Source organism: Electrona antarctica, assembly GCF_951216825.1.
Source record: "Electrona antarctica genome assembly, chromosome: 1".
Classification (NCBI taxonomy): domain Eukaryota; kingdom Metazoa; phylum Chordata; class Actinopteri; order Myctophiformes; family Myctophidae; genus Electrona; species Electrona antarctica.
In genome coordinates, this window is record NC_136806.1 from 53660858 (window position 1) to 53679051 (window position 18194).

Sequence of the window (18194 nt, forward strand, 5' to 3'; positions counted from 1 at the left end):
CTCTCTCTCTCTCTCTCTCTCTCTCTCTCTCTCTCTCTCTCTCCCCCCCTCTCCAACAAACATACGTTTTTTGAGTGGTGCAAACCACTCCAACAACTGGCTTTGTACCCGTGTACCCGTGTTCGTACCAAAAAAATCACACCGTGTGAACTGAGTGGTGTAAGGTCTTATATAGACTGATCAGCTGTGGTCTGACGTAATGTCTGACGTAATGAAATCACACCCGTGTGAACTGGGTGACCATAGCAACCATGCTCATTTTTTGGTACGAACAGACACGTAAACTAACAAAGCCAGTTGTAGGAGTGGTTTACACCACTCAAAAATGAGCATGGTTGCTATGGTTAGCAACCAAAAAAATCACACCCGTGTGAACTGAGTGGTGTAAGGTCTTATATAGACTGATCAGCTGTGGTCTGACGTAATGTCTGACGTAATGAAATCACACCCGTGTGAACTGGGTGACCATAGCAACCATGCTCATTTTTTGGTACGAACAGACAGACAGACAAACAGACAGACACGTAAACTAACAAAGCCAGTTGTAGGAGTGGTTTACACCACTCAAAAACGAGCATGGTTGCTATGGTTAGTATGTGACGTCAGACCACAGCTGATCAGGCTATATAAGACCTTGCACCACTCAGTTCACACGGGTGTGATTTTTTTATTTAGAACAGTGGTTCTTAAAACTAGTAGATGTACACAGTGCAAGCTTGTAAATTATTCACTTCACTTCACATTTTTGAAAAATCTTGTTGGACAAAACATTTTCAGATGGGGGGGGGGGGGGGGGGGTCCTTTGGGGGGGTCCTTGACATGAAAATATTTCAGAACTAATGCTTTAGAAGGCATTTGTAGAATCAGCTTCGGGTCTGTGTGAGTGCGATGGCGTGTTCGCACTAAAGCAAAGGTCCCATAACTGACTGCACTTGAATGTATTAGACAGGTATGGTGTCTTTGTGTTGTATGTTGTGATGAGTCTGTTGTATGAATGTTGTGTATTGATGTAAATTGTGTTGTTGATGATGAGGCTGGTTGAGACTCCAGGAAGAGTCTATGCTGTAGCAGTAGGCCATCACTAACTAAGCTAATGGTAATGGGGATCTAATAAATAAAAATCAGAATATATAGTTATTTAACACTTATTTTAACAAAGGAATGTCACTTACCCTACCTTTAAGATTGTATGTTGTCAAAACAGTCAAAAATTGGATTGAGAGAACAATTTCTAAAAAAACATTTCTGAATGTAGTACTTGTTATACCCACTGGAGGGCACCGTAATCTAACAAACTATGCTTGATAGTTGATATCATTTCATGTTGAGCCTTTTGCCCACAGGACTCCAGTCATTCAGACATGACATGTCTTTTGAGTCAATAGTTGCAAATAATTTAGATGTTTATACTGTCAACCTCGGGGCCTTGGGGTGGCAGTGGTTCAGGGGTAGAGTGACCGGATGGGAACCTTAGTTCATACCCGGGCTCCCCCAGAGTTAGTGTCGAAGTGTCCTTGAGCAAGACTCTGAACCCCTAATTGCTCCCGATGTGCAGATTGGTGCCTTGCATGGTTTCCTCCGGCATCGGCGTATAAGTGTGTGTGAATGAGTGAATGTAATGCACAAACTCTGTAAAGCGCCTTGAATAAAGGCACTATAAATGCACCATTTACCTCAATAGGCCTACATAAGGACCCCAATGGAAACAAGACATATAGGCTTTCTTGGGTTTAAATCCTCTTAGTAGACCGCCAGTGGTCCGTGATCACGGATAAGGGAGCACGAATAAGGCTTCCGGTGGCCGTTGTAGAGGAGGTCTCCCCGAACGTGTGCGTGTGTCAGAACAGCGGACATAAAGAGAAGTTTTTTGGTCCAGCGTCTCTGGAAAAGGCACTTTTCTAACCTCTGGCCGCACTGGACGGCCCACCATGACGCTTTTCTTTTTACACGTTCTACCGCTTAGCCAAGATTGGGGTGTTGTAGAGGAGGTCTCCCCGAACATGTGTGTATGTCAGAACAGCTGACACGAAAAGCCGTTTTTAGAAAACCTCTGGCCGCACTGCATACCCCACCCTGCAGTTATTATGTCCGTGCCGTGTCCCTTTTATGCCCAAATATGGAGTTATTTTTTTCAATTCAATTCAAACTTTATTCAAGACACTCACAGGGGGGTCCATAGGGCGGAACACATAAAACATAAAAACACAAAAGTAAACAAACTATAAATAAACAAAGCATAAACAAACTAGTAACAGAAATCTGTTTTAATTAAAAACATTAAAATTAATTATTATTTTCCCCCTCTCGTCCGAGGGGTGGCTGTGCCTGGGGGGAGGGGGTGCTCCAGCCCCCCCAGCACCCCTACTTCCCTCAGCCATGAGCCTATGTAGTATATACTCTGCATTTCCCCCCAAGAGGATGGTGGATTCAGGGGTGGAGCTGGAGCGCACACTGATGGAGCCTTGGGCTTGAAGAGTGAAGGAAAAGCAGCATTTAGTTGGTTGGTTTCTTTTTGGGCTAATTATTTGTTACAGTTTTGTCACTCTATTTCATTTTGTGATTTCAATCTCTTAAAATTAGGGATGAGACATTTTGGCCGATATCGATATCCAATATAAATAATTGCTGTTATGGCAGATAACCGATGTCAATATGATCTCATTCTTGAGTTAATAGTTGTCTTCCTTATGGAAAATAACTTTGTACTTGACATTTAATTAATCAAGTGAAGTGAAGTAAAAATGCAGGGATATAGAAAGTAATTACCAGAGTCCCTGAACTCACTGGAATCTGCAAAGAAAAGGAAGAGTTAAACCATGAATGAGTTTTGCAGTGCTTAATGCACTCAGCTGGATCGAAATAAGCCCCTGGCCTAGGGTTATCCTTTTAACAATCATTGTAAAACTGTACCACTGTACTAATTGCAAACTGTTAATAAAGTATTTAAACAATCAATGAAAAGTAACTGTGTACAGTGACAGTATATTTAGAAAAAAACAACAACATATGGCCATAAGTTCAACATTCACTCTCAAAATGGCAAAGAATCAATTATGTGATTTTGTACCTTACATTTTATTGTTTGTTTGTACTTGTCAATCATGAGTATCTTGTTTTTGAGAATACAACCATTCAAATCAGTTCTATTCTATTCAACAATACCGTTTGTATAATAAAGAATAATAATAAAGAAATGTCAATTTTGAAATGGTAGAGAAGGGCAAACATGATCATACAGTACCTTTCCATTTATTCTCTGTGTCAACCTCTTCCAGATCCCAGCGTTCCCCTGCTAACCCTGAAAAAAGGGGGAAAAAAACTGACAGTGAACAGACATGTTGATCTGCCTTTCTTTATTTCTTTTGTAAACAAAACTGGATGGATGCAGATGAAATCCCTAAGTCGATATTCTAATTCCTGTATAAAAACCTGTATAGCAAAAACAAAAGTTTATTTTGAAAAGTTTAGTTCAGATTTTGATGCTAAAAACATATTGTCAAACCGTTTGGTTTAGACTAGAGTCTTACCTGAGTAGTAGTAGTTGCTAGAAGTTTCACTCTTTCCTGCTGTAAATGTAGACAGTGTTGTATTATGTCATACAAATTCCAAACAGTATTTTTCTTTAGAAAATGTGAAACTTGACTATGTTAGTGTTATGTTATTGTTGTTGTTGTTGTTGTTGTTGTTGTTATTATTATTAAAAAACAGGCACACATTATCATACCATTCAGGTTCTTCATCTCGTCCCCAAGACTGCCTTGCTCTGCCAACCCTGCCAAGATGACAAATTGAGACACTGAACAGACTTGTTTAAATGCCTTTCTTTCTTTATTTTGTAAACAAAGCTGGATGGATGCAGATGAAACCTATAGCAATAATCTATTTTTTATTATAAACACATTTTTTCATATTACTCCTCCAGATTCTGTCCAAAAATCACCACCAGGAGGCCACAACCTGACCTGGCCTGGTGGAGACCTGTGCCATCTAGTTCTGAATAAAACAATTCTGATTTTGATCCTAAAAGCATATTGTCATAGCATTTTGGTTTAGAGTATTACCTGAGTCCTTGGAATTGCTAGAAGTTTTAGTCTTTCTCTCTGGAAATATAAACAATGTTGTATTAGGTCAGGTCGTTTTTAGGATGAAGATGGTTTTACATCATTTACCTCTACAGAAAATGTGAAACTGTTATATTAATTCATTTCAAAGATGCTACATTAGCATTGCAAATCATTATTTCTTTAACTACAATAGCGTCAATTTAGTAAAATAATCTGTGTGTGGCATGGCTGTTAGGATCATTAGGCAAAAGAGGCCTGAAAGTTGAGTGAAAGTCTCATATAGGAAGGTTTCTGTTTCAATCATTGCTGCCATTCTAAAGTGTCCTTGAGCAAGGCACTGAACTACCTACCAACTCATTTGTTGTAAGGTGTTCTGAGAGTTTTAACTTAAAAAATAAATGTACATTTCCAGATCCCCAGGGTTAATAAGTGCGATGTTTCACCAGTGCTAGTAGGGGAAATTGCTAAACAATATTCATATATTAATTTCCTCCATCGAGACTGAGAGGGAGCCAACACAAAGGAAACGCAACTTGTTTCAGCGAGGAGTTCTAGTGGGATTTGCCAGACCAGTAAAAGTGGTTGTGCTTTAATACCATCTCTGTCAATGGTCTGATGTACAATATAAACTCTTGCTCTCTATGAAAAACTTTGTGAAAAGCAGCAATGTATTTTTGTTTAGTTTTTTGCTTTTCAAAGTGGAACCAGCATTCCTGGAGAGATATTTAATTTACTTCCTTGTACAATAGTACAAGGAAGGAAACTTCAAAAACCAGTTCCTGATAATGACTGAGAGAGAGAGAGAGAGAGAGAGAGAGAGAGAGACTGGTTTCCCACGTGACCTATAATCACACTGTGTGCAGTGTAATAAAATGAGACCTTTGTACTCATCTCATATCTTTGATATGACAGCCATAACCAGTTTCTTTGTTTGAGACTTGTAATTTCTATGAAGTTTTACTTTCTGTGTTACATTGCTGTATAGCTTCAGGTCTTGACTTTTTAAGCACACTGTTAGTGTTAGTTACTCATAGTCATAACTTTAAAGAGAAGCCGCAACTAAGCAGAAAAAGAGAAAGTTGTTTTAAAATGAACCCAACCTTGTCTTTTCTTCACACAGACACAGTAGATCACAGCAGCCACTAAGAGTCCCAGCAAAAAAAAAACACCAGGACGAATAACTCCGATCCAGAGTCCAGAGTCGTCGATCCAGAGTCCAGAGTCGTCAGGTGGCTCAAAGTGGTCTAAAACCAAGACAGGATTGTGTAATTACATTACATGGTTTATTGATAACATTTTCCAGAACTCTAACCAGGCATGCATGCCCAGTAACATACCCTATAACCAGTAAGACGCCCTGAGGGTGAGAAGCGACCTCACTTGTGTGCACACATCCGCCTGAATGATGGCAGACTGCTGGGCGAGCGCTGGCGCTTTGGCATGGGGGGTCAGATCAACATATGGAATTCATTCTGTACTGGCCATATTGGAGCGTGTCTTGAGTGTACAGGGTTTGATGAGGTCAGATCAACATATGGAATGTCAGAACAGGAAGGACGGGTGGGAAAGGATCAACATATGGAATGTCAGAACAGGTCAGCTCCATATATGGAGATCTAAGGGTTTGAGGTTTGAGGTCAGATGTAGCGTTGCTGGCTGGCTCCATATATGCAGATCTACAGTAGGTGATGATCCAGTCTTCTCCATGTATGGTTATCCAGGGTTAGATGAGGTCAGTGTCGTGATCTTCATATATGGAGGCGTGGCGTGTCACAAAGCACATATGGAGATCTAAGGGTCTTCATGATATACTTCATGATGTCACAAGGCATGACCATATATGGAGACGTGATGACAAAAGGCGTGACCATATATGGAGACGTGATGTCACGAGGCATGACCATATATGGAGGCATGGGTGGGTGACGGACGGGAGATGCACGTTTTAGAATAGATGAAATAAAATAAACAAAAACTTGCGAGAAGTTGCGAGTCTCCATTTTAACATCTAATGAAGTAAAATGCCTCTGTTTTTTGTACATACTCATGAAACACTCCCTTGACATGTGAAGATTAAGCAAATTATTCAACGTCAAAATGAAAACAAGCATCTCACCCCAAACCTGGTACTTGCGAGTGTTGGTCGCAGGGTGTATCACCTCACAGCTGTATTTGGCAGAGTCACTTCTTACAATCTCCACTCGATTCATGATCTGGTAAGTGCCATCGCCGTTGGGTCGAACACCTGTGGTGCTCATGCCGTCCAGTCGATCCACCACCTTCCCATCTCTCCTGATGGTCAGGGTAACTTCTTTGGGGAAGAAGTCTGTTGCCAGGCAGTGTAAAATGATGGAGGTCGGATTCTTGCTCTTCTTGGCATACACATGGAGCTGTGGTGGTTCTGAGACGCCATGAGGACAAATTTGAGTTTTGAGTAGATGCATAGGCCTATGGCATTGTAGAGAATCTTTTTATTTTCACTCAGGTTCATTTCACTTCCTCATTCATCATACTTGTCAAAAGTGTATTTGTTTGTGACAGTGCTATGAATTTCAAATCAAACTCTGCTGAATGGCTATAAGCAACATTTGGCAGAAATATTGTAGCATCATTTATCATTATGCTGAATCTCTTTACAGAAAAATCTATATTTATTGATTATCCAATAAAACATTAGGGATGCTCCAACCAAATCAGTGTTCCTATTCCACTGTCATCTAGTCAGAGCACATTTTGACATTCTTTTGAAAACTGTTACACTAATAAAGTTTATTATTATTTGATATTTTAGTCTTTTGGTGTATCCGTCCTTAGTGGTACCTGTAGCGCATATTGTGCTGCATGTACTTGTACACACAAACACAATGTATGAAAGGTGTTAATAATGTAAACTAATACTCACTGTTCTTAAAACTGATATCCTCTCCCTCGTAACCAACAAATTTACTTAACCAGTTGACACACTCTCTCTCCAGGTAGCCTTGGGTGTAGTCGTTCAGCATCTTGACTTCGTCCCACTTCCGCTTGGTGGGAAGTGCAAATGGGTTGGGGGCGATCCAGCGCTTATTCACATCATCAAAGGACAGGAAGTCGTCACCGTCATAGCTGTATTCATCCTTGCCGCTGATGAACTTTAATCTCCAGTCATCTCCAGCTCGATTCTCGGCCGTGCAGCCATGCCTCCACTGAAGAATGTGTAAATCTGGTGAAAAGGTTAAGAATACAATGACAGGGGAAGGCACAACAACTTATGAGGCATCATAACAGAGGAAACAGTCTGGAAGGAAGGTCATGACACAAAACAACATCTAGTTTAAACGTTTCTTTATAGTTTAATGCCATTTTCTATGGGACTAAAAGAACACAACACAACAAGAGAGTTAGGATGAAATAAATGAGAGAAAATTATCCATTTTACACACAGTGTGACACTCAGACTCACTCGAACCACAGCAAACAGACAAACAAAATGCAGTCTATATCTCACGAGCAAAATGGGAGACATGCTCACAAAGAGAAGATACAAACACAGGGTGACCGTAACAATATTAGGGAGACCTTAATCGTGTGGGAGGAATGGTTCTATATGATGATGAGCGCTTGGATTTGGGGGGTATTTAGGGGTGACGTATTTTGCTCAGGGACACTTTGATAGGCTATAGACCGGGGCTGTGAGGCAAACCGGTGACCTACTGACCTTCTGATTTTACCAGACAGCACTAATATACGGTGTTGATTGCAGCATAGTGAGCTTCCATCAGTTCACGCATGTGACTTCAGGGTTCTTATAGGACCAATCATCAGTAGGCCTTAGTCAATAGCATTTAGGCAACATATCACCATTTGGTATTGCCCCTGAGCCCACTTAGAAAAAAGTCTGTTCTGGTACTTGCTGAGCTTGGAATTTGCTATGGTAAAGAACCATGCCTATGTTGCTCATACGAATAAATAGCTACAACAGAACCGAAATGTATACAATAGCCTACAGTAGGCTACATGGACAAAATATCATGGCTGAGTTTTTTTTTTTTGCCCTCCCAGGAGTTTGTTTTGTTATTTAAATTGTGCACATTAAATAGTTTAAAGGATTAGCAGCAGTGCAAGATCCTACTGTTTATCTCAGATTATCTTTTTATTGTAGAATATTGCGTAGACTACGTTTACAATTTGTTATATATTTGTGTGTGCTAATGTTCAATTTCAAATGGTTAATTAATGGCAAGGTTGGGGCTACCAAAACAGCCTTCTTGTAGCCTATGTAATCCTAAAATGAATGATGGCTAGGCAATCTTCATCTAGATTCGCAAAGTGAAACATTTTGTAGATATATCATATATAGCTGATACTGAGACACATATACTGTATGAGAGCAGGTTGGAAAAGAAAGGCCGTACATTCATGCGCACAACTAAGGCCTGAAGTTCCATTTAGCCCAATCAGGCCAATGACTTAAAATTAGCTTGACAGCCCAGTTTCACACTATATTATTGTCTCCACCAGGCCGAAGGCATGGGGAGTCAGGGGAGAGTATGTTTTGCATTCCGTCCGTGTCCGTCCGTCCATCCGTTACCATGCAGCTAATCTCTGGCACCATTGGCCTGGTCGATGCCAAACGTTGCACACACACTCCCTGGATGCCAAAGACGAACCTCTGCCCCTACATTTCCAGAACGGCCTGTTATAGCACCAGCTTTTAACATTTTTACCTATAACTACATCGATCTGCATGAAACTAGAGGGCAAGGAAAAACCTTTTTACATCTGCCTTTTATAGCGCCACCAGGAGGTCGACGTTTGTAAAACACATTTTTTTATATTACTTCTCCAGATTCTGTCCAAAAATCCCGAAAATTGTTACACAGTATAGTCGTGTGCTCAAGACGGATCTGTCTGATATTTCATATTCCATCCTAATTGGCTAACATTGGCTGCAAAGTTTGCAGGATTGGCCCGTTTAGAACAAAAAGCCTCAAATCATGAATGCAGAGCGCAATTTACGTGAAATTGTTCACACACTTTCCTACTAGGCTGAGGAATAAATCCCACCCTTTTCACATTGGCCTGTTATAGCGCAATACGTGACCTTAAGAATAAGAGTGATTAACACTGAGTTAACTTTAAAACATATATAACTTTACGGTATAGGAAATGCTTGGATGTCTAACCGGTGTCATTGCTGTGTCTCATTCGATCCCTGAGGATCCCCAGGTTGACTTTGAACCACTGCTCCTTGCTCTGGCGTGACTGCGTGCCTTTATCCCAGTAGTCCTTGTCCAGCTTCTCCTTCATCCACGGCTGCATGGGGATCTTTTTCTTAAGCGAGCTGTCATAGTAGTCAATCATTCTGCCATCCAGCAGGCCCATGGCTGTGAACACATGGATCCCTGGGAGGTCGATAGGCTTGGAGAAAGCTGTGTAGATGTAGGTGAGTGAGTGTTGCTCTGGAAGTAAAAAGAAGACGAAGAAAAACACTAGATATATATACACCAGAAAGACAAACAGGTAAGCAAACAGACATAGAGATACATATAATATAATGTATGAGAACTAGTGGTCTATATTTTTGGTATTCCAATTTATCTGTGAAATATTTCTTGGCTTGTCAACCTTGGGAGCTGTGCGAGGGACAACGCGCACAGTGTTTTGTTGGCATCATTTATGAATCAGTCATCCCACATACACTCTCGGTCATGCCAGCATGGTCTAGTTCAGTGGTTCTCAACCTGTGGGTCGAGACCCCTGGGGGTCCCCACATATTATTTTAATTGTATTTATTTATGTTTTGACTGTATATGTAATGACTCAACTCCTTCAATCCTAAGTGCTTGTCAGGGTGGGGATCCCTAGATCAAATATGATTATTTTGGGGGGGTCACAGCCTAAAATAAATTGAGAACCACTGGTATATCTTCTCCATCTGTAACCTCCTTTTTCCATGTGATGGTAGCAACTTTGGGATTATCAGTGTCCTCTGTTTGATTTTTGGAGGGTCACACTAGTAAGATACTTCTCAGCAACAATCACTGGAATTTAACAATAATTTCAAAATGAGATATCCACCAAAATATGGCCTCTCTTAATGTCTGCCATTGAGATATAATAATCACCATGGGCCCAAGTTGAAACTTGTGTTGCCAGGGATTATGACATTGTTTACCCCGCTTCCTGAAATAAAGCTGGTCATATTGAAATACAATTTATGGTTTTATGATCACCAATCCGGGAATCTTGTGTCCATCTTGCTGATCTTTGTGCAGTACAGTGTGGTTGGAGAGGTATGTTTCCAGACTCCAGGTGATGTAGGCTGTATATCAGGCATTTTTGCTTTGAGGAAAAACTTTCAAATGAAAAGATGGGTGTTCTTTTATTTGGGTGACATAAAAACCTCCAGTCCCCTTTCTTCCTAGTATTTCCTGCCTGCCTAGCATTATGTAATAGATATTATTTCCTAAATAATACCAAATTGTATTTCAATTACAAAAAAAAAGAAAAAGAAAAAAAGAAATAATAATTTAATAAAATTCTACAGAATTGTTTTGAAATGTGTTTATAGTTGTCCTGAATTGACATTCAGGACACCGAAATCGTCCTCGTCTGGATTGCCCCTTACTTTCACTTTTAGGCTGTAAAAATACAATACGAATAACTGCATGATAAACGCTTGTTCTGTCTTGTTCAAATGTTGGATCAGTCACCACCAGTATACGGTGTAACACAAGTTTAAAAAAAGAAGAAAACAAAGTGTTTCTTCACATTGAATAAACTGACCAATGGTTGTAGGATATATTAGTCCTGATTAGAATTAGTTAAAAACACAATACTCACCACAGTTCACTGTCCACAATGTCCCAACAATCAGGAATGTTAATATGGAATACATATTGTTACTATCCAATAGTCTCAGGACATTGCTTGGAAGGTTTCAGTGAGGACTTATTCCGGCAGTTGAATTGACGAGTATGCGAGTATACTGTACTTTACCCGTCTACCCGTTTGCCTTGGGTCCAAAGTCCTGTTAATATTGGTGCCGCCTTTGTAGGAGACATTACATTCATATAAAGGCCAGGTGAAACAGTTCTGCTTCTACATTCTGTTAAAAGTTGTCATGTCACAGGCCTATTTCTTCTTAGATACAATCCTTGGGTATTACTGTTTTACCAGCATTATGAGAGCAGAGCCACAATCAGACAAGATCAGCCACACTTGCGGCTTGAAGATGTTGTAAATGCACTTTATTGGTAAGTAAATGCAAAGCAAAAATGACATTCAACTTATGTACAACTAAAAGGCAATTTAAGGTGTGTTCTACAAATCTGAAATCGAAAGAGAAATTGTTTATAAGCCATTGGCTCTCTCTCTCTCTCTCTCTCTCTCTCTCTCTCTCTCTCTCTCTGATCAGTAGAATCTGTCATAGGTCCAGTGTAAGAAGATCATATCTCATATTTTACCTGAATCTCCAATGTGGGGTAATTTACAATGAAAAACACAATTTGTAAATAACATTTCTTAACAATAGCATACCGGTAAATATGGCACAGTGTCATGTAACATTGCTATGTAACATTGGTATTTGGTATGTAACAGTAAGCATCTAATTTAACAAAACAATATTGAATAAGGACCTGCACTCTCAGAATTAGTCAGATGAAGCTGATGTTTAAAATGAAGAAATATTAGGTTTTCTGTCAAAATAATGTTTGGCTGTTGTGGAGCGTTGTGTGATTTGAATGTCTTAGTATTCATGTTCTGTGAAATATCTACTCAATTCAGAAAGGAAATAGATTAGTTTTGAAGTTTGCAAAGATTAAGTTCACCAATTTGTTCGCAGCAGCCATGCCGTGAACAATTCATTTTAATGTATTTAATGTATTATTTATATCAGCAAGATCTAACTGATGATGACAGAGCATGTCACATTTATAGATGATCCTGTATGTCACACATTGCCAAAATATGCCATATCGGCCACAGTCAAACCAGAAAAGCAATTCACTTCAATTCCTATATATATATATAATAAAATGACAAATAAAACAACCGACTATTGGTCTCAATATACTGCCAAGCGTAGTATATATGTGCCTCCACAGCAGAATAAAAGTATATACTATACATAATTTGCTTATACATAATAAGCAAATTATAAAGACAGAATAACTATATATATATATATATATATATATATATATATATATATATATATATATATATATATATATATGGAAAAAAAGAAAACTAAATAAAGTCAAATATGGTACATAATTGTAAAGGAGGGGGAAAATATTATTATTATTTTGACTTAGTGGTGGAAATGGGCTTCCATTGCTTATTACTAAAAGAAGCCCTCGGAGGCTAATGCGTTTGTCATTCCCTAAGGTGGTGAACTAAGAGATCAAGGTCTTCAAGGTTTCTTAATTTTATTTGTTTTTGTGTAATAGCTAGCGATCTTATTCAGATCGCTAGCTATTAGACTTCATAGGATGATCATTCTGGCATTTTCGCGTAGGATGTAGTCAATAGAATTTATTTTATCTTTGAAGGTTTTGTGGTCTGTGGCCCGGTGAGGCTGGCCCTCTCTGGTTGTGTCATCATTGCAATTTACAGTACAGCCCTGCTGTACAGCTCCAGCTGTCACAATTAGCCCTTTTAGACCTGAGGCTTCTAAAACCTAACCTAAGGTTTGTGAAAACCTTCAAATTCTTATTAAAAAATGTAACAAAATAAATAATAACTAGAAAAAGTGCCCTTCTGGGCACAGGTCTCCACCAGGAGGATAGGACTGTGTGAGATGTTTGGCAAAATGTTTAGGAGTAATATAAACATGTTTTGCCTTTGATGGCAATTGGATGATTTGAGGCATTTTGTTCCAAAAATGTGTTTTGCAAAAATCAACCTGTTGGTGGCGCTATAACAGGCCAATGTGAAAAGGGTGGGATATATTCCTCAGCCTAGTAAGAAAATGTGTGAAAGATTTCACGTAAATTGCACGCTGCGTTCATGATTTGAGGCTTTTGTTCCAAACGGGGCAATTTTGCAAACTGTGAAAGCCAATTATAGCCAATTAGGATGGAATATGAAATATCGGACAGATCCGACTTGAGCACATGACCATAGAGATACTGTGTAACGATTTGTGAGTTTTTTGGACAGAATCTGGAGGAGTAATATCAAAACATGTGTTTTACAAAAGTCGGCCTCCTGGTGGCGCTATAAAAGGCAGATGCGGAAAATGCAGGTCAAAGGTTTGTCCTTGGCCTCTAGGGAGTGTGCATGCAACGTTTCACGCAGATCGGTGCAGTTTTAGGTAAAATATGTGAAAAGCTGCCTCATGGTGGTGCTATAACAGGCCGTTCTGGAAAATGCGGGGCAGAGGTTCATCGTTGGCATCCAAGGAGTGTGTGTGCAAAGTTTGGCATCGACCGGATTAACGGTGCCGGAGATTAGCTGTACACAGACGGACGGAAGGAAGGACGGACACACACACACACACACACACGGACGGAGTGCAAAACATACTCTCTCCCCATGCCTTCGGCCTGGTGGAGGAGACAACAAACAGGGGGGACTTATCTCTGTACATACAGGCTAGAACGCCAGTGGCTCCACAGCTTAGATGACAGCCTGACAGAGCTCTTAGCAGGGTTAGAAAGTGATGCAATGATGCTGTTCTCAGAGTCTGTTAACCTGCACATAAATCTATACATCAGGTTTCGTAGCACAGCAGGGCAAGTGGGTACATTTATTTCTACAAACATTTGACTGGCACTACAGCATCTTGGGGCTTTGAGCAGCAGTCTCATGCAGTCATTATAGGCCACTGTCATTTTTTGCAGGCTGCCCTTTTTGTAGTGTCGCCACACGTGGGCAGTGTACAGCGGAATACAATAGGCTTTAAAAAGTGAGATATTCACTGGAACAGAGCAGAAATTAAACTTACGTATGAGTGTGTTGGCTTGAGCATACAGTTTACGCCGCTGTCTAAAAATATCTCTATCATCAGATAGGTCATTTGTTATAAAATGACCTAGATATTTGGTCTCTTTGCATTCTTTTAATGACATTCTAGACAGGTAGAAATCAGGAAATACCAGCTTACTGTCTTCCTTACTTCTCACAATCAGAGTTATGCTCTTCTTAGCGTTGTACTTGACATCAAAATCGAACATCTTTCAAAAACATCTTTGTTCAGGCATGCCCAAATATGGAGTCTATGCAGATGTCAGAACATCACTGTGATGTCAAAACAGGCCAGCTCCATATATGGAGATCTAGGGGTGATCAGGTGTGATCTACTGTCCGGATCCTGGGCAGAGGCTTTTGTGCTGGTTCTGGACAACCAGCTATCCGACGGACTCGACACCAGACACTGCACTCCTTGTGGTGGTGTGGAACGCATGTCAAATTGAATGAAGTTGGTGGGGCGAATCGTTCTCGAGTTATGTGGATTACAGACGTACAGTATTATGTACGTACTAAGGCTGTCAAAGTTAACGCGTTAATCGTGCGTTAACTCAACGTCCTTTTAACGGCGTTAATTTAATTAACGCGCGATTAACGCACGGTGAAGTTTGACAGAACGGTTGAGAGACGCATGCATCTGAATGCAGGCAGGCAGATTCCAATAGCCCCGCCTCTCTCTCATCCCCCCCCCCCGCCCCCCACTCTCTCTCTACCATTCCCACACTCAGTCCGGACTCCGGACCGTCAGTACTATAGGGCTGTAGCCTGGCTAATAAGCCAGACTAATATCACACAACACTGTCGCGGTATATCAGTCTGGGCTGGCTCCACTTGGATTTCATTTCCCGGGGAACATTTTCTCTTCGACGCAATTGGTCAGAGCTACTGTCAGTCAAAGGTCTCAAGCATTGAACGTCACTGTACCAAAGCCCGCCTATATTGCATACCGTGTCCCGATTGGTCCGACCTGTTCTCTGCTGTAGGAAAGAGGCGTGCTACTGAGCCTCGCCAGACCGTAATCCGCTGGTAGGCAACTTTTTTTTGCCAACGGCTGATTCGGTCTGGTTTATTTACCAGGCTAATAGGGCTGCGCACAGTTGAGCTGTGAGCAGAGGCTGAATGCCTCCGTTCGGCTCGTTATTAATTAATTTGCTTCACAATGTGTTAGATCAGAAGCTCTTTGAAGTGGGCATTGGGCAAAAGCAAAACTCTGGCAGTTTTGGTTGACAAACATAGTTAGTTAGTTGTGGAAGCTTGATGCTAATCATGCTACACAGACCATGCTAATGAGTGCTAAAGCTAATGTTGACTTGCAGGAGAGAGGGGCAGGGGCTCTCATGTGTGTGTGTGTGTGTGTGTGTGTGTGTGTGTGTGTGTGTGTTGAGTTTATGATTTTGTTTCCCCCTTCCATGGCATTTGCAATAAAGCAAGCATTCTCCCATGTTGAGTATTTAAAACTTGAAAAGACCACCAGTGGTCCCTGAGGGGATTCCAGGTGGCCCACAGCTAAATGATGGAGGGTTGGTAACCAAATGAACCCTTATAGATCTTTAACTCTCAAGAGTTGAATAATTGTTAAACAAATGCATTACTTAAAGTTAATTTACAAAAGTCTACACAATTAGAGAACTTAGAAAAAATGTTATTTTGATCAACATACAGCCTGTTATCTCTCCTAATGGTACCAACATCAATACAGTTCTTTAGTTTGGGTCTGGAAGGCTAAATGTCATCAAATGGTGGTCCGTGGCTCAAATGCAGAATAAATAATGGACCTTGATATGAAAAATCTTAAAAACCACTGATTTAAGGTATATTTAGAACGGATAAAAAATATGCGATTAATTTGCGATTAATCGGCGATTAACTATGGGCAATCATGCGATTAATCGCGATTAAATATTTTAATCGACTGACAGGCCTAGTACGTACACATAGAGACGTGGTGCATGTATAGGGCCCAGCAAAATATCACAAAAGGGGCGTAAACATTTGTCTGAGGCAGAGGCTGGAAATTGCACAGGTGAGAGGACTTGGCCTCATTAGGCCCACTGGCAGAGCCTTACCAGAGCCTTTTGTGGTGGTTCTGGAGAACCGTGGGTCCGACCGACTCGATACCGGGCACTGCACTCCCTGTGGGGTGTGGAACGCATGTGTCGAATTTGAAGTCGGTGGGGCAAATGGTTCTCGAGTTACGTGCATTAGAACCATACACACACACACACACACACACACACACACACACACACACACACACACACACACACACACACACACAGACAGACAGAGACGTGGCGCATTTATAGTAGGACTAGGATTTCAGTAGCACGTGATGGGTCAAACTAGGGTTTTTTCATTATTCTGAATCCATCACATTTGTGATGACTATAGTGACAAATCTTGAACAAACATTTTTGACTCGTTTAAAATAATCAAATGTCCAGACTTCGACATGCTGTTGGCTGTTCCCATTTATTCAATACATATTCAATACATACACTCTCAGAGTTACAGACCTGCTATGTTCATTCAGGGCTAGCTCTTTCTGTGTACTGTCCACTCATTTTGTATGCCTGTGGCAAAAATTTTATTTTGACAAAAATGTCCGCCACAAGCCATCACGGCGATGACCCCTGTACTCAAGTAAAGTAAAAATGACTCAAAATGTTACTTAAGTACAGTACTTAAGTAAATTTACTTTCCACCACTGCTAGTGTGCCTGTATGAATTAAGGACTCTGGTCAGGTAACTGTATAAAAGTGAACTTTTACATGCATTGGTGCCCCCCAGTGGAATAGACTGGACACTGCAACCAAAATGGCAAGTGTAGCGAATTACACATCTTTGAGTAGCCTAATATTAACATGTTTGTATTCATGATTTTGTGTTTGTTGTTTGTATTGTTTGTCCCGTTTGTAAAACGCGAAAAACAATAAAAGAAAAAAGATGAATATATTAAGCAGTAGGCCTATTATATGTTTATGTCTCTCCCTTCATGCTTTCACTCTATAGGCTACCTCGCTCTGTGCAAAAATGATGGAGCACACAAGAAAAAAACACCTGCCCCTCCACCAAATGGGACCAGTCTGTGCATGGACATTTTTGTTCCGCTGTCTCCATGGACATATTTGTTCTGGTGTGTGTCTATCTATTTCCAGATCTTTTTCACAGTACGGGTATATTGATTGATTGAAATGATCGGTAGCCTAATGGAACCAAATGGACCTGTTAAGGTGCATTTGGTTCCATTTGTACACTCTCAGAGTTCCATTTGGTTCCAAACAATATAGCTGGGGACCCCCTAACTCCCCCAAGGACCCCTGGGGGTCCATGGACCCTACTTTGGGAACCATTGCTCTAGTGAAGTCTATAGTATATGACTGTCATTTCTTCTTATTCACACAGGATTAGGCCTATATCCTGCCAGGCAGTATTGATTTACTGAAGCTGTAACTCATTTCAAACACCTGGTTGCAGCATTAGCTGGCATTAGTATAGGTTTAGGCCATTACTATAGGCAGTACATGTGAACTGAGGCCTCTAATTCATCTATACAACATCTTAGCTTTGGTAGGCTACCTATAGGCCTATCTTAAATAGAATGTTAAACATATTGCATAGGCTATGCATTTGAAATACACTTTTAGGATAGGTATGCCAAATGAAGTATAGCAATATTATTTTATTTATTTATTTCGTCTGTATTCAATCAGATTTGTTATGATTTAACACAGAACATGCTTCTCCATTTTACTATTTCGAGAACACTAAATAATAGAATAGGCCTATAGGCAGCCTATAGGCTACCTTAACGGGTCCATTTGGTTCCAGGAGTTAAATCATCTGCCACTGAGATGAGCAGCTGTGTGGTAAATATTCTCTCTCAGTCTCTGGCTCTGCTGAGTGCTGACTTTAGAGCTTGTCAGCGACAAAATGGCCTCTGCCATCACTGGTAGAATTTCGCTCTGTTCCATTTAGCTTGTGTTCAGGCTTGCTTGGTTATTGAGCCCAGAGCTGCTCCATAGTGGACACATCATCATGATCACACTAGAATAAAGAGACAGAGGCGCTCAAGTCCCGCCTGCCATGTGTGTGTGTGTGTGTGTGTGTGCGTGTGTGTGTGTGTGTCGGTCTCCCTGCAGGCAGGCACCATTAACGGGCCCTGCTGTC

General features: G+C 40.6%; 1 protein-coding gene across 1 annotated transcript; it reads right to left on the reverse strand.

Moving 5' to 3' along the window:
- Positions 1–5206: 5206 nt before the first annotated feature.
- Positions 5207–11078, reverse strand: LOC306920599 (class I histocompatibility antigen, F10 alpha chain-like; the record flags this gene model as incomplete). The annotated part of the gene is made up of 5 exons (XM_079497410.1): positions 10890–11078; positions 9230–9505; positions 6967–7266; positions 6041–6465; positions 5207–5308 (listed from the first exon to the last, which is right to left on the reverse strand). Exons 1-5 carry the CDS (start codon positions 10942–10944, stop codon positions 5207–5209), a joined length of 1158 nt encoding a protein of 385 aa, XP_079353536.1. The 5' UTR covers positions 10945–11078.
- Between the last annotated feature and the right edge of the window lie 7116 nt (positions 11079–18194).